Source organism: Malaclemys terrapin, chromosome 4 (assembly GCF_027887155.1).
Source record: "Malaclemys terrapin pileata isolate rMalTer1 chromosome 4, rMalTer1.hap1, whole genome shotgun sequence".
Lineage (NCBI taxonomy): Eukaryota > Metazoa > Chordata > Testudines > Emydidae > Malaclemys > Malaclemys terrapin.
This window is the reverse complement of record NC_071508.1, coordinates 81,890,741-81,918,647: the sequence shown is the minus strand read 5'-3', so window position 1 is coordinate 81,918,647 and position 27,907 is coordinate 81,890,741. Positions and strand designations below refer to the sequence as shown.

The following is a 27,907-nucleotide window of genomic DNA, read 5'->3' as shown; positions in this document are numbered from 1 at the left end:
ACTACACTTGCACTTCACAGCGCTGCCGCAGCAGTGCTGTGAATCCCCAAGTGTAGCCAAGGTCTAAGAGAGCTGGAAACTGATCTGCCCATGCCCATGATGAAGGCCCCACATGTGCATGAAACAAATTTGTGTCTCACTATCTTTTTCAGAGAGACGACTATGGAATTTTTAGATTGATGGGGATCATATTTGCAATACTAACCATCCATGTTAGCACTGACTATGAAAGCATGTAGAGAATGTCAAATACATTTCACACCTTTATTTTTATTGTGCTTGAGCTGCTGTTGACAGATACCTTTCATGCCTATGGGAGGGGGCTGAGGTGATGCCTGCCTGGAGTCAGCTGCCTGTGAAGGGCCTGTATAGTGAGGACATTCTTTCAGGTAAAAATCTCAATTAGAAATGATGAGTCCCTGACCACCACAGAATATAGCCACATTTATCTTTCGCAGTGATACCAGATTAAACTTGGACTGGAGCACACTGAGGAACCGTCTGGCCTTATAAAATGGAGATGAGAGGACTAGAAAGAAACAGATGGTGAGCCAAGATGTTCCTTACTGCCTGCTTGTTCTTCCATATCTGGGCTATTCCCCCACCTTTCATCACTCCATGGCCAGCTGCTAAAGGGAGGAGATGGGGATAAGGACAAGGCATGGCAACCTGCAGCAGCTGCGGCTAAGTACAATAACCTGGACGTTAAAGTGTTGCAATCCGCAGTGGCAGCCAAAGACAACAGCCAAATGGTTAGGGCATTGTGACCCGCAGCAGCAGCCCGATCCTTTCCTAATCTTTTAGGTGAGGCAGAAAATCCTCATTCCTCTATTATGATATCTTCCCTAGGAACACAAGGAGGGTTAAATAGCTATAGCATGCTTAGGGAAGCCCCAGATCTCCTAAGCAGAGTCTCACAGGACTCTGTACTCTGCCTGAAAAAAGTCTATCCTCTATTTTGTTTGGTTTAACATATACCTTTTATTATTTTTATCCCCTAACTTTCATTCAGAGAACTGGCTTTTCTCTACTAAGGAGAAAGAAATCCCTTTGTGTGTGCGTGAGCGCACCTATGGGAAACAAAACAAGGACCCCTTCTATCTCTCTCTGGGAAGATACTGGCCAGGGGCTGAAGAACGGAGTCCCCAGAAAATCTAACCCTTTCTATTGCATAGGATCTACATGGGCCAGATGGAGGATCTACATGGGCTACATGGGTCTGTCTCTCCCCTGGAAGTCTACCCTAGGAAATCAGCAGGGATCCCTGGAGGCTTATTACAGAAGTGGCAGCAGAGAAAAGGAACTGGACCCAAATGCCTCTTAGCACACTCTCTGGTGTTCATAAAATAATCAAGTCCAAAGCCAGAAGAGAATATTGTGATCATCTAATCTGACCTCTTGTATCCCACAGGCCCCAGAATTTACCAAAGTAATTCCTATAAAAACATCCAATCTTGATTTAAAAACTGTCAATGATGCAGAATTGTCCACAACCCTGCGTAAATTGTTCCAAGGGTTAATTACCCTCACAGCTAAAAATGTACACTTTATTTTCAGTCCGAACTCATCTAGTTTCAATTTCTAGCCATTGAATCATGTTATACTTTTCTCTGCGAGACTGAAGAGCCTATTATTAAATATTTCTTCCTCAGGTAGATGCTTTATAGACTGAAAATAAGTAACCCATTAACCTTTTCTTGAGCTCATTTAATCTATCATTAAAAGGCATGTTTTCTAATCCTTTAATCATTCTCATGACTCTTCTTTGAGCCCTCTACAATTTATCAACCTCTTCTTGAATTGTGGACACTGAACCAGACACAGTATTCCAGCAGTAGTTACACCAGTGCCAAATACAGAGATAAAATAACTTCTTTACTCCTACTGGAAATTCCCATTTATGCATCCAAGGATCACATTAGCCCTTTTGGCCACAGTGTCACACTGGGAGCTCACATTCAGCTGATTAACCATCATGACCCACAAATCTTTTTCAGAGTTATTGCTTCCCCGGATAGTCCCCCATCCTATAAATATGGCCTGCACTCTTTGTTCCTAGAAGCATATATTTACATTTAGCTGTATTAAAATGCATATTGCTTGCTTGCACCCACTTTACTGAGCAACCCAGATCTCTCTGTATCAGTGACTTGTCCTCTTCATTATTTGCAACTCCCCTATTTTTATGTCATCTGCAAACTTCATCAGTGGTGATTTTAAGTTTTCTTCCAGGTCACTGGTAAAGATATTAAATAGTGTAGGGCCAAGAACTGATCCTTCCATGACCCCAGTAGAAACACACCTGCTCTATGAGGATTCCCCATTTATAATTGTATTTTGAGACTTTTCAGCCAGTTTTAATCCATTTAATGTATGTCATGTTAATTTTACATTGTTCTGTTTTTTTAATTAAAATGTTGTGCAACACCTCAAGAAGTCTATTATATTAACACTATTACCTTTATCAACCAAACTTGTAATCTCATCAAAAAATATCAATTTTGAAAAGATCTATTTTCTATAAACCCATATTGATTGGCATTAATTATATTACCCTCCATTAACTCTTTTTTAATCAAGTCCTGTATTAACCACACCATTATTTTGCCTGAAATTGACATCAAACTGACAGGCCTATGATCACCCAGGTGATCCCATTTACCCGTTTTAAATATTGGCACAACATTAGCTTTCTTTCAGTCTTCTGAAACTTCACCAATGTTCACAGACTTATTGAAAGTCAACATTAATAATCCAGCAAGCTCTTCACCCAGCTCTTTTAAACTTCTTGGATTAAAATTATCTGGGCCTGCTGATTTAAAAATGTCTAATTTTAGTAGCTGCTGTTTAACATCCTCCTGAGATACTAGTGCAGTGGGAAGAGTGTCATCCTATGGTATGACATTATCTGTTTTTTTTCCTCCCAAATACAAAACAGAAATATTTATAGAACATGTCTGCCTTTTCTCCATTATTATCAATCATTCTACCATTTCCATCTAGTAATGTATCAATACCATAGTTAGGGTTCTTTTGTTCCTTATATACTTTAAAAACTCCTTATTGTCCTTGACTCTGCTGGCCATAGATTTATCAATGTGTCCCTTTGCTTCCCTTATCAATTTTCTACTATTTCTAGTTTCTTATTTATATTAATTAGTATCGACCCCTTTCTTCCATTTGTTATGTTTTTGGGGGGGTTTTATAGCTGCCTTCTCTTCCCCTCTAAACCATGTCGTCTTTTTAACCAGTACAGCATTTTTCCTTGATTGAGGGTTTTTGGGCATCTAGTAAAGTGACTGCATTTCCTTTCTGTCAGGTTTTTTTTTTTTTTTGCTTCCACAACTCCAAATCATCATTCATATTTTTCTGATTAAATTATTCCTCTCAGCTGATATGGCTGATAATTTTTTTCAGCTTTGTGTAACTGCCCTTTTTGATGCAACAAGTATATATATTACTGGTTTGGACTTCATTCTGTTTGTACATTATAAATGTGATCAAGTCATGATCGCTTGTACTTAAGCTACCATTAGGCAACCATGTGTTGACAATGTCCATGCTGTGCCCAGTGCCTGAGGGGAGGAGGTGGCTGACCTCAGCAGTCAGGAGTGTGGCTGCTAGTGTGGGTTGCAGGTACAATTTTTGATTTTCTATGTAGCGTGCTGCCCTTCTGGCTTCACTCCCCTCTTGGGGATTACAGAAGGGAAAACCGCTTGCCCCTGGAGTCAGTTTTCACAATTCTATCTGGTTCTTTCCATGCCTGGGGAAGGGGTGCCAAGCCAACTCCACCCAGAGTGGGCTGATGAGGGAAGGTGCAATCTGCCTGTAGAGCCGGCTGAGCTCCCCAATGAGACACTTAATATGGGGATGAAGCAGGAGGCAAAGACGCTTCCTTTTGCCGCTGGCTTTTCTTGGCCTCGCTGTCTCTCTGAAGTCTGCAGGGGCACCAGCTGCTGCAAACACTGCAGGAGGGGAAACAGAGCTGAGGGGGAAATCTTCCCAAAAGGCAAATGCAGCTCTGGGACACAGCTGAGAATATTAAACCAAACTGTTAGTCAGAAATCTGAAATCAAGTCTGAAATTTCCCTCAGTAAAGCCCTGCAGCTGAGGCACCTGACTGAGCAGCTGGCCACTGGGAAGGCAAAAAAATGGAGGGAACTTCAGGGACAAGGGCATTCCCCTACTACCAATGACTGACAGGTCTGGTTCAGGCTAAAGAACCCACTGTCACCAACTTGCAGACCAAAACACAACAAAGAGAAGGTCAAATCTGAGATATTATTTCAAATATAGGTTAAAATTATTTTTTGACAACATATGACTCAGCCTGCAACTCCCAGTTGTGCAGACAGTCTGTGCCCCACAGAGCTCACAATCAAGGTTATGACAAGATGTAACTGGTGGATGAAACAGACAAATGGGGAATTCGGAGAGGGGGAGGACAAGGACACAGGAAAGTTAACAAGTTATCATACATTAAACGGAGGTATCCACTCCCCACCTGACTAGGCAGGCAGTGAGCAGAGATCTCTGCTCTGCTTAATGTGTAACTAGTCAGCCTTACTGATACCTCACCCTTAGACACCACCGCCCCTGACGCGCTTGTCTCATCCACATGTTATTTCTGGTAATAATCTAGACTGTGAGCTCTTTAGACCAGGGGTCATTTTTTATACCATGACTGTGCAACACCTAGCACTATGTGTTCCTGATTCTTGATGGTTGCCTGCAATACAAATTAATAATGTCTCCAACTTTTCATTAAAACTAGGGGATTTAATCCCTTTTATTTCACTGGGGCCAGGTCTACACTAAAAAGATAAGTCGACCAAGCTATGTCGCTCAGGGATGTGAAAAATCCACCCCCTGAGCAACATAGTGAAGCCGACCTAACCCCCGGTGTAGACAACACTAGGTCAACAGAAGAATTCTTCTGTCAACCTAGCTACCACCTCTCAGGGAGGTGGATTAACTATAGTGACAGAAGAATCCCTGTCATCGCTGTATTGAGTGGCTACACTGAAGGGCTACTGCAACTGTGCCGCCGTAGTGGTTTAAGTATAGACATTGTTTTAGAATAGAAACAGAAAGGCTCACATTTAGAATAAAAGACATTGCAGGGGATTGGAGGGGAACCACTGTTAGAGAGGTTAAAATCGAATCTGAAGACTTTCACCTCTCCGTCACCAGTTACAATCCGGCACAGGTTAGTAATGACTAAAAGCTGTTTCTATTGGATGGCCCCTGTTTGAAATGAGTTGTGGTATCAGTCAGTTCCTACTAGGACTGGTGTCCGCGACACAAAAAACGCTACCACAACTGGCCTTATTTGGCACACTCAGTAGAGAGGCCAAGGATTCAGGGCCGGCTCCAGGCACCCAGCACCCAAGCACATGCTTGGGGCGGCACCTGGTAAGGGGCGGCAGGGGGAGCGCGGCGCGGTATTCCGCGGGGGGGGGGGCGCTCTGGCGGCGCGGCGCTCTGGGGGGGGTTCCAGCGGCGCTCTGCGGGGGGCGGGGGCGGGCTCCAGCGGCGCAGCGCTCGGCAGAGGGGGGGCAGTGCGCGGGCGCGGCGCTGGAGGGGGGTTCCGGCGGCAGGGGGCGGGGGCGGGCTCCGGCGGCGCTCAGCGGGGGGGGGAGGGCGCGGGGCTCGGCGGGGGGGGCTCGGGGGCGGCGCTTTTTTTTGCTGCTTGGGGCAGCAAAAAAGCTAGAGCCGGCCCTGCAAGGATTGGATAACTCAGGGCAGCACCCCTACATGTGATCCCTCCAGGACAAAGATGAGAAACACTGACAGTAATGTGAGGAAGATGACCTATCATTGCCCATGCTATACCTCATGTGGGATTAGAAGGACCTCCATTCCTAATGTATGTTAGTCCAGAACCTCTTACCAGCACATATGCATGGGAATAAATTAAAAACCACTTAGAGAAACAAAGGAGGATTCAGGTAAGAGTCCAGCTACCCCCTGCCTCAAATAGAGCATGAATAATGTACAGGAGTACTGCAACCATCATGGCAGATCAGTCTGTCACCTTCCCCTACCACTGGAGCTGCAGCATTACACTGAAGCAGGGCCAGGTTGGATCTGTGGGGGCCCAGGTGATGTGATATCCCCCAAAAACATGTACAGAAGAGGCAGAGCTTGATCTAAGCATGTCAGAGAGAAACCTTACAGAGTATCTCCTAAAGAGAGACCACAGCCTGGCTCAATGGGAACCCCCCCCTTCCCAAAGCATTCTCCATTCCTGCATGCTATCACTGAAGACATAAGAAAATGGGTATCTTGCAGCTGGGCAACAAAAATGCACCAAATGGGTGCAAAAAGCATCTCACCCCCTTTTGACACCTTTCTCCTTCCACCTAAGCTGCCTCCCAACCTTACCCACACTGACAGGCCAAGATGGATCACAGTCACATGAAAAGTTCAGCTCATTCTTTATGCAAGAAGACAATATGCCTAGGGAACAGGCCAGAATGGCTTCCTCGGCCACACTGCCCAGCTGCACGGGGGTCCACAGTCCAAACCTATGCTCAAACAATATATCAGGTGTTTTTCTGAGTCACTCACCTTAAATCTCCTTATGCCACTACAAACCCATCATAATGGCCACCCTAACAAGATTCATGGGAACAACATGCTGCACAGCCAGCATGGGGTAGGCACAGCTTTGTAGAGCCAGAACAAGAAGGTGCCTGCAAATCCCAAGTATCAGGGGGCAGCCGTGTTAGTCTGTATCTACAAAAACAACAAGGAGTCTGGTGGCACCTTAAAGACTACGGATTTATTTGGGCATAAGCTTTCCTGGGTAAAAACCTCACTTCTTCAGATGCATAGAGTGAAAGTTACAGATGCAGGCATCTGAAGAAGTGAGGTTTTTACCCACGAAAGCTTATGCCCAAATAAATCCGTTAGTCTTTAAGGTGCCACCAAACTCCTTGTTGTTTTTGCAAATCCCAAGATTTCCCGGGACAGCGTGAAAAGAAAGAAGTTACCAGTAAGCTCCGTCCTGCAGCTCCTCCGTGGCACAGGAACGCCAGCAACCCCGGGATTGGACGTGACCTGCTCAATACGGGAATAACACAGGGCACAGGGGCGGGAGTGACCTGTTCGGCGCAGCCCAGTTGGTCCCAGGGAAACAGGAATGCCAGGACTCAGGAGAAGGGGCGACCGGGTGAGCACAACCGGCCCTTAATATTTACTTCTTGGAGCTGCTGCTGAAGTTGCAGTGATGTAATGTGAGCAGCAGCCTCGGAGTCACATGTTTGAGCTTTCCCCAACTCCACCCCCATAGCGTTCCTCCCCCCTCTATCCCCCTGACCTCCACATCCTGGCAGCATGGCCCGCTTGACAACACAAACAGAGAGAACCAGCTCCTCCCACCTGGCCCGCCGCCAGAAAGGCTGGGACCTGGTCGAATTCAGCCAGGGAACAGCAGCAACAAAACTACTGCAGCTACTGAGCTTGAGCTCTGGTCACCATATTTAGTTCCCCTGCAAACATTGGGCTCACCATCTCTGGAGGTCAGGAGCTCAGCACTGAGCCCACTGCTCTCCCCATTGGCCTCTTCCTCTGAGCTATGGGGACAGTTAGGAAGCAGAGGGCATGCTCTGTGTTTCACCTGGAAAATATTACAGATGTATTTATTTTTACATTTGGGGAGTATTTGATCTCCATTAAAGTAAAAGACCAATAGCATCAGACACAGTGTGGACTGGCACAGGGAAAGCTTCCATTCCCCCCCAACTCTCTTGATGGACCCCATTCCTGATCATCAGCACCTCCCGCTGTTCCAGATGCGCTCCCCACACATCTCTCCTGAACACCTTCAATCCTGGCCAGCAGCCCCCCTGCTATTCCAGACCAGGGCTAGGACTCCCTGCATGGAGCTCTACCAATCCCCTTGAGTGCTACACTGCAGCTCTCCCCGTTAGCTATTCCAGGCCTGGCCTGCCGCTCCCTCTCAATACACCAAGAAACGGGAACACAAAGAAATGTGATTTACTCACTTCTTGCTTCCCCTTCATTCTTTGTCTCCAAGATTATCCTTTTCCTGACCTACTATCAGTCTATTGTGTCTCTCCCTTTCATTATGTTCTGTCCCATTCCTCTGCTGGGCTTTCCTCAGCTCTCTTCCCCTTCCTCACCTGGGTCCATCATGTTCTCCCCATCCCTGAAATAAATGAGGAGAAAAGTTGATGAGCCAACCTTGAAGCAGGTAATGCAGGAAGCAGAAGGGGACCCCTATCTATTTACATTCAAATGGATATTAAAAAAAAAAAAAAAAGTTCAGCTGAAAATGGATCTCAGAGTTGGGATCAATTGGTCCTTAGTCTAAAAAGGACTCTGAGGGCAGCAGAGGAGAAGGAAGGAGGAAATGGAACTGTAAATTTAGAAACAGTCTGCAGGAAGATCTGATTAGTTAGAATAAAAGTGCTGGGCATCTCTAGCCACTGCCACCACCTGAACCCCATAGAAACCACAGCTCCTTTCTGATGGCCTCAACAAAATCACCCTCCTTCTACTCTCCAGGCAAGCAGAGGATATCTCCAAGGCCTTGTCAATACAATACAAGAAAGTTGCACAGGATTAAATGAGTTTTTAAACCATTTTAGTTATCTCAGTCTAAGAGTGGCTTATTTCAGTTTAGTTTAACCAATTACTAATTGCCTTAAATTAAAACAAAATAACCCAGGTTTAAACCAAAATAACAGCCTTTTGCAACAGTTTGATGAAATTGGTTTAACAAAAATCACTCCTTAAGCTAGACTGATACAACTTGCTCAGACGGACAAGTTTCAGAGTCATGTTAACCAGAAATGGAAAGACCTCCTTAGGACACACCCAGCCCATTCTCTTCCAAGACTAGGGTGGGATTGCTCACTAGTATATTATGGACAGGGCCAGCTCCAGGCACCAGTTTAACAAGCAGATGCTTGGGGCTGCAAAGGGAGAGGGGCAGCACCTGCCGCAATTCGGGGGCGGCAAGTCCCTCACTCCCTCTAGGAGCGAAGGACCTGCCGCTGAACTGCCACCGCCGATCACGGCTTTTTTTTTTGGCTTGGGGCGGCAGAAATGCTGGAGCCGGCCCTGATTATGGAGAGGCTGCAGCCTCTCCATAGTTCAGGCTGCAATTAGTCCTGTTTTAGACAATCTATAATTTTAACATGGAAAATTGGTTTGGCCAGAAAATTGTTAGCTTCACCCAGAGCCAAAGCAAATGCAAACAAACTGTATTTGAGTTACAGGTCAGTAAAAAAAACGACACTCCAGATTTTAAATGTAGACTTTTGTCTAATGTTTCCTTGAATCCCAATACTGATCAATAAAAATCACATCACATCACAATATAAATACTATTTTTCCACCAGTAATCTCAAAATATAAATGCAACCCAAAACATATCTGACAAAGAAACTAAAAGTATATGTACACAGCAACAACACAGAGGCCTTGTCTGCAAAGAATTGTTAAGCAACTCTCCCACCATTGGCCTAGCACCAGTGAAATGAACAATACTAATATACAGATAATATCTACAGTACAATATTCCATATTAAAAACTTGCAGTAAAAATATTAACATTGATTGACTAAACACTCTTCTTCTTATGTGGTACCTCCATTACTGGAGGTTTTCAACCATGGTAACCCATTCTGTACAGTTCTCTGCTAATCTCTTTGTGGATGAATACTCCTTTTGCTCCACCCAGGATACCACATCATCGATCCACAATCTTCTTTTTCTGCCTTGTGTTCTTTTGCCATCAACTTTCCTTTCCAGTGCCTGTAAACATATATCACTCACTGAGCTTCTTAAAATGTGCTGTGCAAATCAAATCTATCTTTTCATAAGATCTCTAACTAGCAGTTGCTGAGTTCCAATACTTTTTCATTGGTTATAGGATTTAAACATGGTATTTGTCAGAATTCTTTTATAACACCATAGCTGGAAGAACTGTAGCTTTTTTATTATCCCTGTTTGAAGTTAGGTCTCAGCACGTGTTTAGTGAGAAGTCAGTTTAATCGAAGGGGCTGAGGTGCTGACTCTTGTATAACGTGTCTCCAAAAATGTTTCTTAGTAATTGAAACAGTTATTAACAACAACATTTGTAAACAAGTGATTACAAATCCCTTCATCTTTCAGTTACTCAGCTTTCACTCTTTTGGCTATTGCAATGTCATAATTTTACAAGTTCTCTAGACAGTAAAGTATTCCAAGCTACATGAGAACAGACATTTTAATGTCAAAAGCAAGCAACTCTTTTTTTTTTTAATCCAGTCCTGGTTTATAAGTAATAAAAAAGCACACAATCCCAGGTTGTTGTTTTTTTGTTTGTTTGTTTTTTGGTGAGTCACCTTTAGTAAGATATAGAATTTTCTAGGTTTCCAAGAAATCTGTACAAGCTCAGCAAAAAAAAAAAAAGTTTACTGCACATGCTCAGTATAGTAAATCTGAATCAGTTTTCTGACACTCCCAAAGACACTGGTTGCTCCACAGTGAGGGTTGTGCCATGACAATTTTTAACTTTTTAAATAACTGTTAAAAAGTCACAAAAACAATGTGGAGTCTGGTGGCACCTTAAAGACTAACAGATTTATTTGGGCATAAGCTTTCGTGGGTAAAAAACCCACTTCTTCAGATGCATGGAGTGAAAATTACAGATACAGGCATAAATATATATTGGCACATGAAGAGAAGAGAGTTACCTTACAAGTGGAGAACCACTGTTGAAGGCCAATTTAGTCTGGGTGGATGTAGTCCACTCCCAATAATTGATGAGGCAGTGTCAATACCAAGAGAGGGAAAATTGCTTTTGTAGTGAGCCAGCCACTCCCAGTCCCCATTCAAGCCCAAATTAATGGTAAATAAATCTGTTAGTCTTTAAAGTGCCACCGGACTCCTCATTTTTGTGGATACAGATTAACACGGCTACCCCTCTTATACTTGTTAAAAAAGTCAATTTTTTTAAATAATGGGACATATATATTTTCACATGCACACTTACTCTCTTGTTCTCAAAAACAACTGAATCATTTTTTGCTCAAATTTTCAAACAGAGACCATCCCTGGGAATTTTCAGCCAAATTGATGAATGCTTCAACAAGTTATGCACAAAGAATGGAATAGGAGATTTTAGGCAACCTTCACCATAGACATCACTACAAATTCCATGTTACTGAAGTCAGTCCAATACTCATGTTAAATTCCTGCTTCCACTCTTAGGAGTTAGGAGCATGCTGGATGCTAGCTTTCTAGGCTCAACAGACTGTAGTTTATTTGTCTGGAGTTCCGCCAGTACTAGCTGCGTTTTGTCCACTGGGCTGGGGTAGCCATCAGAGCTGTCAGGTTGGTCTAGGATCCAATGCACAGCACATGTATGCTAGAAGCCTGGCACACTTTTTAGACCTATTCTCTAGCTCACTGCGCTTCTAGGGGGGTGGGGGCATCCTAAGCATGAGCAAGACCTTGGCACTGGCATGTGCACCAAGCCAGTTAAACACCCGCCAACCCCATTCATGCCAGTCCCAATGGACACTAGCTCCGGGGCGTATGCACACAGCCTAAGGACCAGACAGCAGCCAAGGGAAGGGCACTGGGGGTCTGGAAATGGGTGACAGCCCCTGCCCTGAGCAGCTGACAAAATCATCCTCCCCCACCCCATGGCGCTTCTCTAGCTCACTTCCGGTGTGCTGTTCCTTTCTCCCTTTACTGTCCCATTTCTATGGTGCTTCCGCCTCTACCAAGATGGCGGACTCCTCTTTCCTGTGTGTGGCGGAATGTGTACCGGGGCGGCTCCTGCGGCCCGCAACACCGGGGTTCCGGGCGGCGGGCCGGACCGGGTCAGGCCTAGCTTCCGCGTCAGTGATAGGCTGGGTGGGGAGAGCGATGGCGGCTTCTCTCGCCCTGCTGCTGGGCATCAGCCTCGCGCTGGCACCGCCACTGGCTCAAGCCCGGAGCCTGCGTTTCGTTACCCTGGTGAGGGGCGACAGCCGGGGAGCTCGGGCCTCGGTCCACCGGCGGGGCTCGGCCCAGACAGGGAGCGCAGAGCGAGGCCGCGCCCCGGGCGAGGCGGGGCAATGGGGGCGACAGGTCGGGGCGGGGGGCGCCGCTGGGCAGAGGTGGGGCGGCCGGGCGCGCGCGGTGACGGGTTTGGGGCTCCAGGCAATTCGAAGGTGTTTCCTCTTTCAGTTGTACCGCCACGGGGACCGCTCCCCAGTGAGGGCCTATCCTCGGGACCCCTATCAGGAGAGCACGTGGCCCCAGGGATTTGGGCAGCTCACCCAGGTGGGTACCCCGGGAAGTAGCATTGCATTCGGAGTTGTACCTCAGAGGTGTCTGCTTTCTCTCCCCCTAGGAAGGGGATTGCTGCCCTTTCCTAATAGGGGGTGGGAGGTGTCAGGGAACCCACCCTTTCCCCTTTGGTAGCCATTTTATGTGGCCTTTGACATCGGAGGTCTTTGCTGGGATTGGCCCAGGATAGTGGCAAATCCTGTTTTTGATGCGTGCAGATTGGGATGCTGCAACAATGGGATCTGGGCCAGTCTCTCCGGAAGCGTTACCATGGATTCCTGAACGCCTCATACAATAAGCAGGAGGTCAGTGCAATGTACCCCCCCCCCCCCACTACCATGGGTCATCACTCCCTATCCCTCTCCTGGAGTCACTTTATCTTCCTGTAAGGAGCAGCCTGCTGCTCAGGGTACCTGCACTGTCTTCAGGGCCCCTAATTGTTTCCCTTTGTCATGTTCATGCTGCTGTGCCTTCACATATTAGGATACAATATGACTATATTAAATAGCATCTTCTGTAGAAACTGTCTCTGAAATCACTTGGGTTATTGTGAATACCAAAGGAGTGCAGTCCCATAAGAGTGGAGGGAGGGGGGTGACAAGATACTATGCAAGAGGAGGCCTGAGGCTACTGCCACCTAAACAAAGGGAGGTAGAAAGGGTAATAAAGAGACCTACAGAAGCACCCATGATCTCAATTGGAATTTATCTGATCCCCTCCCGCTCTTGGGAAGACATCACAGAGAGTGAGCTGCAGTTAGGTGTATCTCTTTCATGCCCTCCTTTTGAGAAATTGAATCAGGAGGCCTCAGGCAAGTTATCTTCTCTGATCAACAAGCAGTGGAACTCAGGCTCCAAAGGAAATGAACTCAGCCACATAAATAAATACAGTTCCTCTATCCAGCAGCCTTATTGCTTTTTTGATTCTCCACCCTAACTCTACTATGCTTCTGCAGTAGAGCAGAGTGTCAGAGAGCAGATATTTCTGCAAGATTTTCTAGAACCTTGGGTTATGGAGATGTTGCATATATCATCCTTAGCAGATTGTGCTTAGATCTTCAAACATATCAACACCTCTCAGAAATTGTCAGTCAAAGTAAAATTCTTTAGGAAGCAACTAACGAAATCTAGTTTCCTTGGGGGAGCATCCTGTTGCCACCTAGCTGAGTAAGACTATGCCTGCTTTCTGATTCTCTTCCATCATTGTTTCCTGCACTGAGGCAGAGACACCTGCCTACTCTCAGCTCTTTATACTTGGTGGCAGATATCCCAGTCTTAAAGGGCTAGTAGGATTGAAGAAAAAGCTACTATTAGTATGCATAAACTCTCCCCATGAGATACCAGGACAAAGTCAACCCAGGGATAAGCAGAAGCAACACCATTATCAGAAAGTTAGACACCTACTCTGAAATTGGTCTATGAATTACAGTTGGAATATAGCACTGGATACCACTGCCCCTGTATCAAGGAATGAAAGACTTGAGCCTATGGAAATTAAAGTAACAGTTTTAAATGGTAGCTGATCCCCCTCCATAGGACAGGGATGCAGCTTGGGTTTGCCTTGCCCAGTCCCAGGCAAGGCCAGTGACCAGCTCCAGGCACCGTCTAATAAATTTACACATCCACACCATAATCTCTACCCAAGCTCTTCTTTTATTTCTGTCAGTAAAGCATTAAGGGTCTTGTCCCAAAGTAGCTGGTTCTGTTTTCTTTGCAAGTTTGATGTTGCTACAGAAGTCTTTGCCCTAGTTTTTGAAAACTGGATGGTTCTGATTAGCCATTTGGGAAGTTCATTTGTTCAAAGTATGGAGGCTTTCAGGAGGCATATACTATACATAGAGGTGAAATTTGGGGTTTCTAAGGGAGGGATGTGGGAAGTCCCCAAAAATACTTATTACTGTTCTTCTGACAGATTTGAGTCAGCTGGAGCAGGAAGAAGAGTTTAAAGATGGAGGGAGTGTTATCTCAGGACTCCTGTGTCCTATTGCTGATACTGACCCACGGCTGTGTCAGGCCTTCTAATATTAATGTGGTAGTGGATTGCCAGCTGACTTCTTCTGGTCAAGTGTCTGTTGCCTCATTTCCCCTTTTTGGGCTCTCCAATAAATGCAGATTCATGTGGTTCAAGTAACACTCCCTTCTTCGGGTCTAGCTTATTAACAACAGTTAATGGTTAAGTGTCAACTCAACTACAAATCTTCCAGCTCTCCTCCCCAAGCTTTGAGGTTCCTTCCCACATTTTTCTCTCTCCTAAAGCTTTTCCCAGCTGAGGCTGCTGTTTCTCCTTTTTCCTGCAGCTGTCTGCCACCTGGCTAATGCAGAGAGCACCCTCCTACTTCCTGATCCTGGTATCCTCTCATCAAGCTCCCTCTTATAGGAAGCACCAGCTCCGGGTTGCCATTGTGTGACTGTTGGTCACTTGATTCAGCCACAGGCTAGAGCCCTATAAAAGGGTGCTGGGACATGAGCATATGTCCAAGGATAAGCAACCTGAGACAGCGCTGTAGATAGTTCTTTCTTTATCCCGTGTTAAGATACTGCTTAGATGTTTCTTTAGAGCACACCTTGGAGTTCTTTCATCCTAGGTAATGGGAAAAGGTCTCTCTCTAGCCATGCCTCAGGTCAGATGGGTGGAAATATTCAGAGTAAAGGCAGTGAGTAAATCTTGTGTTTTCCGAGAATAAGTTTTGAGGATATAGTTTGTATGCAAGATGCTCTATAAAGCAAAACTATATCACCATTCACAAGACTCTTGTTTTATCTGCTTCTTCTCTGATGTCCTGATTGCCAGGATATTTATCCCTGCATTCATAACCATTCATCTCGTCTACTCCACCTATCACTGAAGCCTGCCCCACACACCTCTCTTCCCCCCTCCAGTTGCTTCAGTACACAAATGCCAAGGTATCAAACTCTCACCACTTTGACCCTCCTTGAATCTCTGCAATTGCTCTTGCTCTTCTTCTGTATTGTCAAGTTTTCCTCCTGCCAAGCTCCGGAATGATAATGATCTTCTGCCCCCTTCCCTCCGAGGACCAAAAAGTGCTTCATAGACATTAATAAATGAAACCTCTGCCACATCCACTAGCCAGGTTGCTATTGTCATCATTTCACAGATGAAAAAACAGGCCAGAGAGGGGCAGATTCTTGTCGCAGGTTACATAGCAAGTCAATGGCAGAACTGAGGACTGAACCCTGTGCTGTAACTACACTATATTTTTCTCTTTTTACCATCCCCTATATCTATATCTCCTGCCTTGTCTCCTACCTACTTGCTACTTATATTATTCTGCCTGACCTACTCCTTCACTTGTATTCTATCTCCCATCTCCATGATGTATCCCACAGTGCCCATGTGCCTTAATAGCCTGCCCTGTGTTATGCACTCCCTCTTTAACCACCATTGTTTGTGAAGTGCTTAAGCAGTAATGGCCTCAGCACACTCCATGTACTCTGCCGTGCCTAAAACTTTTTGTCTTTGTGGTGCCTGTATTCTGAGTCCCTTGGTCAGAGCCCAGGTATCCCCACTCCTGTGTACAATAGTGATATTCACAGAACAGGCTCTCTGTGCCCCTTGCAGATCTTCATTCGCAGCACAGATTATGACCGGACGCTGATGAGTGCAGAGGCCAATCTGGCAGGACTGTACCCCCCACAAGGACAACAGGTGTTCAACCCCAATGTTTCCTGGCAGCCAATCCCTGTACACACTGTGCCTGACTCTGCGGAGAGGGTGAGTCATTTTCAAGGATAAATATTGGCAGCTCAGGCATGGTGTTCTTCTTATCGCCAAGAGCCTCCCTCTTCAGTGTCCTCCCCCTTCAGTCCTCAGTTTACCTCATATCGCTCCTTAGCCTGGCCTTGCAGGGGATCCCCCTGCTTCTAGACCCGGAATTCTCCTTGTGTCCCTTGTTGATTTAGTTGTTTAGATGTAGCGTCTCACTGGAAGGGAGACCCTTCCTCGGAAGGAACTATTTAGACCCTGTTTAAGGGTGCAGTTCATCGGAGGGGTAGAGGGTTGGGGGTTGTGGTGGGGAGGCAGTACAGTCGCTGCTGCTTGTCAGGAACTTCCATGACCCAGCCTCTCCTTTTGTTTCTGCCCAGCTGCTGAAGTTTCCATTATCCCCTTGCCCGCGGTATGAGCAGCTACAGAATGAAACCCGGCAGTCAGCAGAGTACATAAATAAAACCAGACAGAATTTGGTAAGTGAGAGTTTGTGAGAAAAGGTCTCCCTGAGCAGGAAGGAGATACCTTTATATGATTGTAGGTTTCAGGGAGGGGTGGAAGATCTCCACTCTGCAGAGTTGTGTGGTGGAAGACCAGAAGGTTTGAGTCTCTGCCTTGTCGCCTGCAGGAGTTCCTGGAGATGGTGGCAAATCAGACAGGGATCCGGGATGTGTCCCTGGAATCTGTCTGGAACGTGTACGACACACTTTTTTGTGAGGTAAGTTAGTCTGGGCATTCCCCCACAAAAGCAGGGACCTGGGTCTTGGCTCAGCAGAGTGAGATTAGGGATTCACTAGACTGGAGGCAATTGCATTGGTGAGAAACGGATTTGCCTGTTGTACAGCAACGTTCCTCTTCTCCTTCCACATAGTTAGCCCTAATCTTCAGATTTCAGAATAACAACTCTTCTCCTGCTCCGGAGGCACAATTTAGGAAATCTATCTGCTCCAGCACCATAGATCCTCTAGCTGCGTACTTCAGATGTCATGCCAGAAGTGAAACTTAAATAACCTTTGGCATTCTATCTCCTGAGAAAGGGGTGGTTGTCCCAAAATCTTTACTATTCTTTGGTTTTAATTAGTTAAATCTGGAGTGAGATATTTTTTCAAGATGGAGGGAGTGTTAATCTAGTTATCTGAGCAAGGAAGAGGGAGTCAAGACTCCTGGATACTATTCCTGATGCTCCCCTCGCTCTCAGTTAACTTGGGCCAGTCACTTTCCTGCTCAGTGCCTCAGTTTCCCTATCTGTAAATGGGAATAATACATTCCTACAATCTAGAGGACTGTTGGGTTTTATTCCTCATTGTTTGTAAAATGTTTTGAGCTCCTCTGACACAGGAAGGCCCTAAACAAGAGCAAAGTGGCGTCATTTTAGTAATTCCCAAACAAAAACTACATTAAAATGGAGTTAAGGCTGAAAGCACATATCAGTAATATAGGGTAAACATCAATGTTCCCTCTAATTTTTTTCATCCATGTGCAGATTGAATTTTGGTATGTGCACCAATATCGAGGTAATGTGCGGATATGCGCCACCAGTACAAACAAAAAACCAAGATAGATATTTTTTAAAAGTTAATAGGTATGGAAGAAAGAATATTAAAACAAGGGATCATTAACAAGGTGCACTGCTAGGGCTGCAGAGAGGCAGCTGCTGGGGAGAGTCATGTCTCTCCCCGGATGCCACAGGCAGCCCAGCTAGGGCTGGGAGTCCTGGGATGCCCCAAACTTAGTTTCCCCCCCCCACCCACCCACCTCACCTTCCACAACCTCTCTCCAGTGTCCAGGAGGCACCTAATTAGTGAAGCCACGTCTGCGCGTCTCCACTAATTAGGTGCACAGTCCTTCATTCCTTTGTGTGTGGCCGCGCAGGCCCACACCTCAGAGGGAACTGTGGTAAACATTATAGTTTGTGTTATAATTATCCCAAAACAAGCATTACAAACCCAAGAAATTTAGAGTTGAGGTTAAAACTAAAAGAAATACAAACAGTTAGAACACTCAATAACCTGAACTCTGCATTGTAGTGACACCTTGCAGTAACAATACAATTACAATTCATGCTTTTTTTTTTTTAAATCCCAAATGGGATTAAACTGATTTTTAAGACAGACTTTTTTTTTCTTCATAATGTCACTACAGGACAGTTATTTTCTTGGCCATATTTGCTAAGGGCAGTCTGTGGTCTAAGTCCCATTGAACCAAATTGGAGACGGGAGCCATTTTGAAAGGGGGCAATTCTTTGAGTTTCTCTGAAAAACATCCTCCAGCCTCTGTTGAAAGTGAAACTTCCAGTTATGAAGAATAACAGGAAAAGTGATAATTAATTCTAAAAATTTCTTTTCCAAACCTATTCCTTGCACCAGGTCTATTCCAAATTCAGATCTTTACCAATTTTTGTGTAGATAGACAATGCCTGAACTGAGATCATTGGGGACAAAAATGGTCTGACATAGGATGTTACTTTTCTTAGGACTCATTTTTTAAATTACTTTTAAAATGTAAACTAATAAATTATCTTCAAATGCTCAGAAAATCCATTTAGCACTCAGAGTATGGCCTTGTTTACACACAGACTTGTCCTGGTTTAACCAAACACCTGAGTATTCATCCAGTGCAAGTTTGTGTAGACAAGGCCTGGAAGCTCTACATTTGGGGAGGATACCCTCTATTCTTCACACATACAAAATTGTCTAATCTCTGCTTTGAGTGCAAAACTCAGCTTTGCTAAGTATGGAGCCATGACTGACACCACCATAATATAAGTAGAATCAGTGCTTGAACACTGCTGATTAGTTAAAACCTTCCTAAGGATTTGTCTACACAGGAAAATTATTCCAGAATAAAGTGGGGTATGAATTTAAAGTGGAATAGCTATTCCAGAATAACTCTGTGTTGACACCTTTAATCCAGAAAGTGTATTAAGTTTATGTAGGAAAAGGTACTCTTACTCTGGAATGAGAGTGCCAGCACATAGATTTATTCAGAAATAGCTATTCCAGAATAACTATTCTTGAATAACTCCATGTGTAGACAAGCCCTTAGACTTCAAAATCCCTGGGGGTCCAAATACTGTAATTACCAAAAATGTCATTCTAAACCTTCCCTTGCCAGCACAGTAATTGATTTTGTGACTGGGCTGAATTTCACTCTCGTTCATTAACTAGAAGGGTCTACCCCTCCCAGACTATTTGCAGAGATTCCTTCTTGATAGTTTGCTGCATTTCTTTGGCTTATGCCATCCTTTTTTTTTTCCTGTGGGTATGGCATCTGAAAAGCCCTATAGCCCCTGGTACTGGGAGGAACAAGCACTCCCTGATTTCCAAAGATTTCTTAGCATCTCATAATCCACTATCTTTCCTTGTAGGAATCTTGATTTAAGCAGCTCCTGCTAGTGAAATAGAAACTCCCCTAGAAGAAAGATCAGGAAATCCCTTTCCCATTCCTGCTCTTGGTCCCGCTCAAAGACCTTGTGTAGCGGGGTCAGAGGCCCTGTTCATTAAATCTGTGAGAAGTCTAAGCAGACAGTTACAGGGCTGAGAACTCAAAGAACAGCTCATTGGTTAGCAGGAGGAGAGTGGGCAGGCTCTGAGAAGGGAGAACTTTATTCCCATGGCACACAGGACAGGGCTGTACCCCAGGAAAGGAAGTTCTGCTGACTCAGAGAGAAGTGGTGGTGCTCACAACCTTACAAATAATGCTCTGGGGAATAGACCTTGCTGAGTGAAACTGGCATTTCCACTGCTGAGGCAGTAGATTCACTCCACCAGCTCAAACCAACAAATAACTCCAAGCAAAACCAGAACTTCCTAGCTGTGCTCTTTGTTTTGCATTCATTTACCAACTACCCAGGCTGCTGAATCATGTAGAATGGCCCAGAGGGTGCTTTTTTTCTAGTCTCCCATGGAGTCTGATGGGACATGGCCTGGGAAATTGGCCCAACTGAGAGATGCCCCAAAAGTTGTGACCTTTCTGAGGAGATTACAGCTGCTTTCACCATAATTCATCCATTCCTCTGAGTACACTGGCTGTCTGCAAAGCAGACTCCTCTTCTGACTCCCCTTGTTCAGAGCATGGTTATTGGGGCTTCCATCTGAACTGCATCTCAATATGACAATTACAGAGTGCTAGTATTCTGCTCTCTTCCTCAGTGCACAAGTGCTTGTGCTTCTGATGACTTCCCCTGTATGGATGTGCTCTGCCTATAGCAATAGCTTTGTCTGAGTCTTCTTCCTGCTCTTTTGTCTTATGTTTTGATTTCTGGCGGTGTGTGGCCTCAGTGGGGCAGAATCATCTTCACACAAAGCAGATGTCCCAGGATTATTGTCTCTGCAACTTGAGCTAACATCACACTCTGACTGTATTTTCAGAAAAATGTAGTTCCTAGTTTTTATTCTTACTATTCTTTGTACTACTTTTGATGAGATGGCAGAATGTCTTACAAACGTAGTTCTGCAGATGGGGGTGAGAGGGGAGACTGAGCCCAGATGAGGAAGGGAGTCATCCATGGTAACACTGTGAGCCCATGGCAGAATCTGGACTAGATCCCAGGTTTCCTGACTCTGAGCCTTGTGACCTACACCCTGCCTACACAGTCTCCCTTTGAATGAGTTCTCCTTTTGTCTTTTCAGCAAACACACAAGCTGCTACTGCCGCCATGGGTGACCCCAGATGTCATGACTCGGTTGAAGCAACTGAAAGACTTTGGCTTTGAATTCCTGTTTGGGATCCACCAGCAGATGGAGAAAGCTCGTCTGCAGGGTGGTGAGTGGGGAAGGGATGGCATCTCAGGTAAGAGTCTCATTCTGTCCTAATGAGCTTTGGGATCTGACCAGCTATTCTCTTTCCTCAGGGGTCCTGCTGGCTCAGATAAGGAAAAACATGACCTCAGCAGCAAATGCGTCTGCACCCCAGCATCTGAAATTACTTGCCTACTCAGCAGTAAGTCTGCATCGGGGAGCTGCCCTCCCACTCCACCTGCCATGGGATTTGGGCCTTAGTGGGGGCTCTGCCCCCTTCCATCCTCCAGTGCAGTCCCTACATCCAGAATATGTCTCTACCCATATCAGCATATGCTCTACAGCACCTTTCATCATCCCTTCTGCATCGGAGGAAGTGAATTCCCAGTCTAAAAATCCAGCATGTGGCTGAGTCAGCAAGAGCAGGAGGACAGACTTGGGGTCACTGCCCCTTCTGATAGATGGGTTGTGTTACCCTGATGTGGTGTTTCGGCCAATGATAGGTGCAGACAGTCATCTCCCTCTCTAGCAACCTGCTGAGTTAGACTGTCCAGCCTCACTCCCAGAACTGCCATAGAATGGGTTCCCTTGGGGTGTGTCTACACTGCAATAAAACACCCATGACTGGCCTGGGTCAGCTGACTCAGGCTTGCAGGGCTTGGGCTGTGGAGCTATGAAATTGCAGACATCTAGGATCACAGAGCCCCAGCTCCTGCCCAAGCCTGGATGTCTACACTATAATTTTACAGCCCCAACAGCCCAAGTCAGCTGATCCAGGCCAGCTATGGGTGTTCTGTTGTCATGTAGATGTACCTTCAGGGACTTGACCTCCTAGACTGGTATAGCTTCCAGCTCTCTCTCTCTCCCCCTCCCCAGCATAGTCTCAAGTTATTTTACCAGGGCCCCTACTCTGCTTTCTCTATTCCTCTAGTGCAGCGTTTCTCAAACTGCGATCTGTGGACCCCTGGGGGTTCCTGAGGGGTCTGTGGGCCCCGCTGAAAAATTCCTGCCCCTCCTTCCCAGGAGTGCCTCCAGGGGAGGCTGGGGAACAGGCTTGCCTGTCCTGGCTCCCCCTGCTGCTTCCGGGAGCACCAGACATGTCCCTGCAGCCCCTAGGGTGAGGGCTAGGGGGTCTCCACACGCTGCCCCTGCCCCGAGCGCAGACTCTGCAGCTCCCATTGGCACCTCAACTGCCTGTCCCAGCCCAAAGCCCGCACCCCCTCCCCCACCCAAACTCCCTCCCAGAGCCTGCACCCCGCAACCCTTCCCGCACCTCAACCGCCTGCTGCAGCCCAGAGCCTGCACCCAAACTCCCTCCTAGAGCCTACACCCTGCAACCCTAGTCCAGAGCCCGAACCCCGCACCCCCTCCTGCTCCAGCCTGATGAAAGTGAGTGAGGGTTGGCGAGAGCAAGCGATAGGAGGAGGGGGGATGGAGTGAGCAGGGGCAGGGCCTCTGTGAAGGGGCAGTGCAAGGGCTGAACGGAGGCTTGGGGGTCCCCCAAAATTTTTAAATCAAAATAGGGGTACTCGGGTTGCTAAAGTTTGAGAACCGTTGCTCTAGTGAGTTTCCCATAATCTATTTTCCCTTCTCTGGCATGGTCCTGGGTTTCTTCAATGAGCTGTCTCTTGCCCAGCACAGTCCTTGGTCCCCTGCTGAGCTCTCCTTTTGTCGATATGGTCCCAGGCATTCTGTCTTATTCGTGAAGAGTGATTCATGTTCTCTCCCTCTTCCTTACTTAGCATGACACAACGCTTGTGGCACTGCAGATGGCTCTGAATGTCTACAATGGGAGGCAAGCACCATATGCCTCATGTCACATATTTGAGCTTTACCAAGATGATGACAGGTGAGGGCATCTGCTGGGTTAGACATGTAGGCAAGACTCTAGCCTCAGGGCAGAGCCTCTTGTCCTTGCTCCCAAGGGGAGAACAACAGAAGGAAGATCTTAATACAGAACAACGGGAAAGGGCTAGCTCCCAGAGCTGCATGCTAAGTGGGTGATAGGAAGAGATATCTACAGGATGGCTGGAGAGGGCAATGGTCCTGGGCAGGAGGAAAATGGGAGAATGAATATGCAATTACTGACTTCTCAGCACTCCATCTCGATTTGTGTCTCTGCTTTGTCCTCAGTAACTTTTCTGTGGAGATGTTTTTCCACAACGAGAGTGGGAGGGAGCCTTTTCCACTGACACTGCCTGGTTGTGACCAGCGCTGCCCCTTGCTGGATTTCCTGCGGCTCACTGACCCGATCATTCCCCAGGATTGGGCGCGCGAATGCCAGGTAGCAAGCAATGTTCAGGACACAGGTGAGTGCCAGCTAGGCTGGGCATTAGTGAGAGACAGTGATGATTGAATGTTACCAGACTGAATGCTCATTTTCTCCCTTGCAGAACTGATTGTGGCTTTGGCTGTCTGTGGATCCATCCTCTTCCTCCTCATTATCCTCCTCCTGACTGTCGTTTTCCGAATACAGTCCCAGCCACCTGGCTACCGGCATGTTTCCAACGAGGGAGAAGAGCAGCCCTGACAATTGCTCTGACCCCTCCCCAGGGAGCAAGAGGGAGCAGCGCTGCCCCTGGGAGTGGTTGGGTCGTCCTTCAGTAACTGAGCATTCTTCTGCACAGAAGCTGGACTCTGATGTGACCAGCCTCTGGCTGCTCTTTAGATGAGACATGACATTTGGAGGTGAAATTCCAGGGCATCTGGAGCAGGATGGTCTAACTGCATGGAGGCAGTGGATTGCCCCCTTACATCCAATGTGCTGTGTGGAATGCCTACTTTTAATACATGACAAAGCTGGGGCTCCCCTTCCACAGCCAGCTGCTCTTTAGGAATAATCTTTCTCCTTTTAATGGTTGTAATTTTACCAATTATCTTAGCAGCAGCAAAGAGGACTGGGAATCTCTCCCAGTAGCTGCCATCACCTGCTCAGTTGGTAACAGCCTTGTTTACTGAGGTCAGAATGATTTGATTTCAGTGTGATTCCCAATCTGCTTTGAGCACTGTGTCTTGGGCCATTCGGCTGATTACTATATGAAGGCTGGACCTGGACCAGAGGCCCCAACTCACACCCACTGGCTAGAGGTGGAATCCTCATCTGCTTTCCAAGAAGATGGAGCTGCTGGAGATCACTGGCTTTACAGATGAGATTGTGGGGTCCTTTGTCTTTGCTACTTAAGTGCTGCTGGCACCTGGTCACTCCTTCCTCCCCCCTTTTCCCCCAACTCTGTTCTGAGAGGAAAAACTGGCCTTAAGTTAGGGTAGGATTGTAAACCTGCCATTGGACCCAAGCTTCAGTGCAGGGGTAGGTTGGAGAAGTTCTAGGGATCAATGGACTTTGCCACATGGATTAGCCCCTATGATACCCAATTCCTGATCCTTCAGAGTTACCATGCACCTAGGCTGTTGTGCAATGCTGTACAAAGGAGAAAGTACCCTGCCTGCTCCCTGAGCTTTAATGGCATTCATAATCCTAATTTGCAAAGCTACAATCGGTGGGTGTGGTTATGAAATTGGGGCTGTTTCTCTAAAATTACAGCCTTTTGTTTTGACCTCCCTCAGCTGTGAATGCCACAGGCTGCCTGTAGCTACAGCCCCTGTACCACACTATGGGTGCAGATGTTGACTGTGGGCCAAACAAATGTGCATGGCAGGCAGAAAATTTTACACTGCAATTAAAGACCATGTAGGAGAACAGTTTACTCCAAAACTGGGACACGTGCCAACCTTGCTAGTTTTTTTCCCTATCCCCCCCATTAGTGTAATTTAAAAAATAAATGCTCAGCTTAATAGGTGGGACATGCAAGTGACCCTAGGTCACTATGCACCTGTCAGGGTGAATCACCTGGATCTTCTAGATGAGTCACTAAAGGTGACTCTTTCCTGAGGCCAACTGCGTGGAGGTTGCAGGGATCTCCCTGCAGACTACAACAGGTGTTGAGAATATTAATGGCTAGCAGTCATCATCTTCTGCCCTCTGCTACAGTTTCTGGTAAAGAGTGAGGTTGCAGCAGGCACCAGAGGCTCTGGCTCCTCATAGGGTGATGTTGCACATTCACTTCCTAGTTTTAGTTCCTTTTCTGGTCCAGTTCCCTTCCTGGCAGTGGAGGCTACGAGCAGGCTTCCTTTTCTTTCCTTCCACTTCACCGTGGGGAATTTTACAGGCTGCTACCAGTATGAGAACTCTAATGCAGCAGAACCAGCCTGCTGCTCTCAGCAACTGCCTTACCTGTTTCTCACTTGGAGATACAATTTAGTTCTCCTAAAGAGCAAAACACAGTCACAAAGAACAAGCAGCTGCTCATGAGAACAGGACTGAAGGAGAAAGATGCATGGAAGTGCCATCACAGGGGCCTGTGTAGCAGAAGGGGCTATTTTTAAAGGCAGCAGATTTTGCACACATGGAGGAAAGGCTTCTACAGTGATTTAGACTTTGACTGAGTTTCTGTAATTCTGTTCCATTACCTCTTGCCTTTTCTTCATTAAAATCAAAGTGAGACTGGGCTCCTGCTACTCCTTCTGCTATGTGGGATCATAGAGGCCTAGGCCTGTTAGGCTCTGCATTTAATGTGGAAGCTATTGCAACCTTCACCTTTTCACAGGACAAAAATGGAGCAGGAGAGGCAACACGAAGAGAGGGAGAAATCCTGCTATGAACAACCCCACCCAAAGCAGGGGAAGAGCAGAGGTCATTTCCCTATGTTTTATGATTCTCTTCATAGTATTTTTGTCTCCTGCTACTCTGCAAAAAGCAGATACTTCAGTTTGTAAGTGAATTCATCTCTTTTCACAAGAGCCTTTTGTAGGAGCTACATTAGCACATATGCCCCCCCCCTCCCCCCCAGCAACCTGCTAGCTGTCAACTCCTGCTGGGGTGGGCTTAAGAGCTCCTCACAACAGGCCATTCATCAAAGCCCCTGAGGTGGCCACTCTCTCAAGGAAGAAAGCCTGTTTTGTACAAAACTTTATTAACACTTGAATATTATAAACACCATGAAATTAACAAAGCCTCCCAGCAGGGCCTGAGCCCTGGCGAGGGCAGATTCTCCACCTATGCCCCAGGCAGCATTGTAAACAGGCTAACTTTCAAACATAAAAACTTGTAGGTTAACAGCAGCCCTGAGATATCGCTATATGAGAAGGGGGGTGGGGAAGGCAGTCCTCAGGTTCCACTTTGGGAACACCTATCCCCACATTTTGGGGTACAAGACTGAAAACGGTGCTGGCTGGTGCACTGCAGGAGAGAGACTAAAGCTCTGAAGATATAAACTACAGCATCAGCAGAGGCCCAGCTCAGCCCTGGCTGCTCCCCCATTGACCTCATAGCCACTGACCCAGATAATTAAAGAACAAGAATCACACATAAGCATAATGCTTCTTTTTGTGGTTCCATTAACTGGATGCCAGCACAGGGCATGACGACATTCAGGCTCCCATAGTGCTTGATAAAATGTGTCACCCACACAGGAGGAGGAGCTGAGCAATGACACTACCCTCTAGAGGGGAAAGCAGAGAGTACAAGCAGCAACTTCCTACCCAGCAAGGAAGGACAAAGCAGAAGGCTGGGTGCCCCTCAGGATAAATGTTGCCCACTGTGCCAGAGCTGGCTTTGTCCAGCATGATCTAGAAAGCCTGGAGGTGTCTGCTCAATCCTCCAGATCCTTCCGCTTCCTGCCCTGTGATTTGGGATCTTTGCCCTTTGTTTTAGTCCCCTCTAGTTCCAGAGCGAGCAGCTTCGTTTTGAGTTTGCTTGCCCTTGGGTTTGACTGCTTCTGGAGCCCATGCCTGGACAAGCTCCTGCTTCCCATTCCCTGCTCTGTCATAGCTTTCAAGAGATGCTCCTGTTTCTTGGTCACCATCTCTTCCCGACTCCAGATCAGAATGTTAAAGCCTATGGGGAAAAAATTCAACACTCAGAAATTCTGCAACAGACGTAGTTTCTAATGGGGGAATCCCTGTCTATATCAATTAAATACAACATTCAGCTACTGCTCAAAAAAAGGAAGTATTTTTCTAGCCATGTCCAGTCACTAAGGATTGTGTAAACCAGTAGTTAAACTTTTGTACTGGTGACCCCTTTCACATAGGAAGCCTCTGAGTGTGACCCCCCTTAGAAATTAAACACACTTTAATGTATTTAACACCATTATAAATGCTAGATGCAAAGTGGGGCTTGGGATGGAGGCTGATAGCTTGCAACGCCCCATGTAATAACCTCACGACACCCAGTTTGAGAATCCCTGGTGTAAACTATTTCTTCCTGACATTGCCTCCACATAGTCCTATTGTAGGAATCATGTACCTATTAGCCATATGATCATGGAAACTTTTTGAGCAATAGCTAGCAATTAAGGGGCATGATCAATTAATTCTCTTGCCCCACAATTTCCATGGAAAGAAAAGTTCTACACTCAGATTAAATCAGAACTCAATATGTCCAGCTTCCCCAGATCCTAGGGGGCCCAAGAACGGTAGGGCCTCTTTGGATATAAAGCATGTACATGTGCAATAACCCAAAAGAAGTCAGACAAAGGCTAGTGAGACCAGCAGTAGCAGGCAAAGGGCAGGGACTTCTTTCATCTTGCTTCTTGCAGCATTGCCATACAGTAGATAGATGGCAGCAGCACCCTCTCCTCCTAGGGAGGCTGCTTTCCCTTGAAGCTAATTGCCACACTGCACATTTTAGTGGATGTTTTCAAAATGCTTTACAAACCATGGCTTAATCCTGGGGACACTAGAGTTTGGAGATAAGAGGATAGGGCATTAACTTATTTTACAGAGAAGGAAACTCAGCCTTGGTGAGTATCAATGACAGAACTTGGTTTAGAACTCATGAGTACATCACTTTCAGCATATGTCTGTCTGGAGAAGCCAGTCTACCCTTTTCTGAGACCAGAACCCCATGCTGTCCAGCTGCCTCAATAATAAAATGACAGAGAGTCAGAAGCCTACTTACCCATACCAGAGGCCAGTGTATCTCCCATAGGGTTAAACTTATTGAGCTGCAAATGTAAACATATTGACAAACTATCAGCCTCAATGCTTATGTAACACTGTCAAACATAGAACATTCCCTAAAGTACACCACAAAAAGGCCGACAACTGAACATGGAACTGTTCTGCAAAGATCAGCTGCCCTTGGC

The 27,907-nt window shown here is 46.3% G+C and overlaps 3 protein-coding genes across 7 annotated transcripts in view; 1 reads left to right on the top strand and 2 right to left on the bottom strand.

Annotated features, from left to right (window-relative positions):
* NR1H3 (nuclear receptor subfamily 1 group H member 3) overlaps nucleotides 1-7,235 on the bottom strand; it is a 47,956-nt gene extending 40,721 nt beyond the window's left edge. For all 3 annotated transcript variants that reach the window (XM_054027254.1, XM_054027253.1, XM_054027255.1), the window contains exon 1: nucleotides 6,999-7,235. The gene's annotated coding sequence lies outside the window, so the exon portion shown is untranslated. The remainder of the gene's footprint in view (nucleotides 1-6,998) is intronic.
* A 4,589-nt stretch (nucleotides 7,236-11,824) lies between these two features.
* On the top strand, nucleotides 11,825-25,268 carry ACP2 (acid phosphatase 2, lysosomal). 2 transcript variants are annotated; one of them, XM_054024836.1, is made up of 11 exons: nucleotides 11,825-11,982; nucleotides 12,196-12,291; nucleotides 12,516-12,602; nucleotides 15,877-16,029; nucleotides 16,401-16,499; nucleotides 16,652-16,741; nucleotides 20,655-20,787; nucleotides 20,876-20,964; nucleotides 22,505-22,611; nucleotides 22,896-23,071; nucleotides 23,156-25,268. In XM_054024836.1, exons 1-11 carry the CDS (start codon nucleotides 11,893-11,895, stop codon nucleotides 23,290-23,292), a joined length of 1,257 nt encoding a protein of 418 aa, XP_053880811.1. In that variant the 5' UTR covers nucleotides 11,825-11,892; the 3' UTR covers nucleotides 23,293-25,268. The 2 variants fall into 2 exon arrangements, with proteins under 2 accessions (XP_053880811.1, XP_053880812.1); XM_054024837.1 differs by lacking the exon at nucleotides 12,196-12,291.
* The window catches only part of DDB2 (damage specific DNA binding protein 2), a 22,540-nt gene continuing 18,919 nt past the window's right edge, over nucleotides 24,287-27,907 (bottom strand). For both annotated transcript variants that reach the window (XM_054024825.1, XM_054024826.1), the window contains 2 exons: nucleotides 27,721-27,766; nucleotides 24,287-26,655 (listed from right to left, as the gene is read on the bottom strand). In XM_054024825.1, the coding sequence (XP_053880800.1) occupies nucleotides 26,411-26,655; nucleotides 27,721-27,766 (291 nt within the window). In that variant the 3' untranslated portion in view covers nucleotides 24,287-26,410. The remainder of the gene's footprint in view (nucleotides 26,656-27,720; nucleotides 27,767-27,907) is intronic.

Coding starts and splice junctions, on each gene's coding strand:
- ACP2 (XM_054024836.1), top strand. CDS start 11,893: ATGGCGGCTTCTCTCGCCCTGCTGCTGGGCATCAGCCTCGCGCTGGCA. Junction 20,788..20,875: donor GAAAGCTCGTCTGCAGGGTG/GTGAGTGGGGAA, acceptor CTCTTTCCTCAG/GGGTCCTGCTGGCTCAGATA. Junction 22,612..22,895: donor CTTTACCAAGATGATGACAG/GTGAGGGCATCT, acceptor CTTTGTCCTCAG/TAACTTTTCTGTGGAGATGT.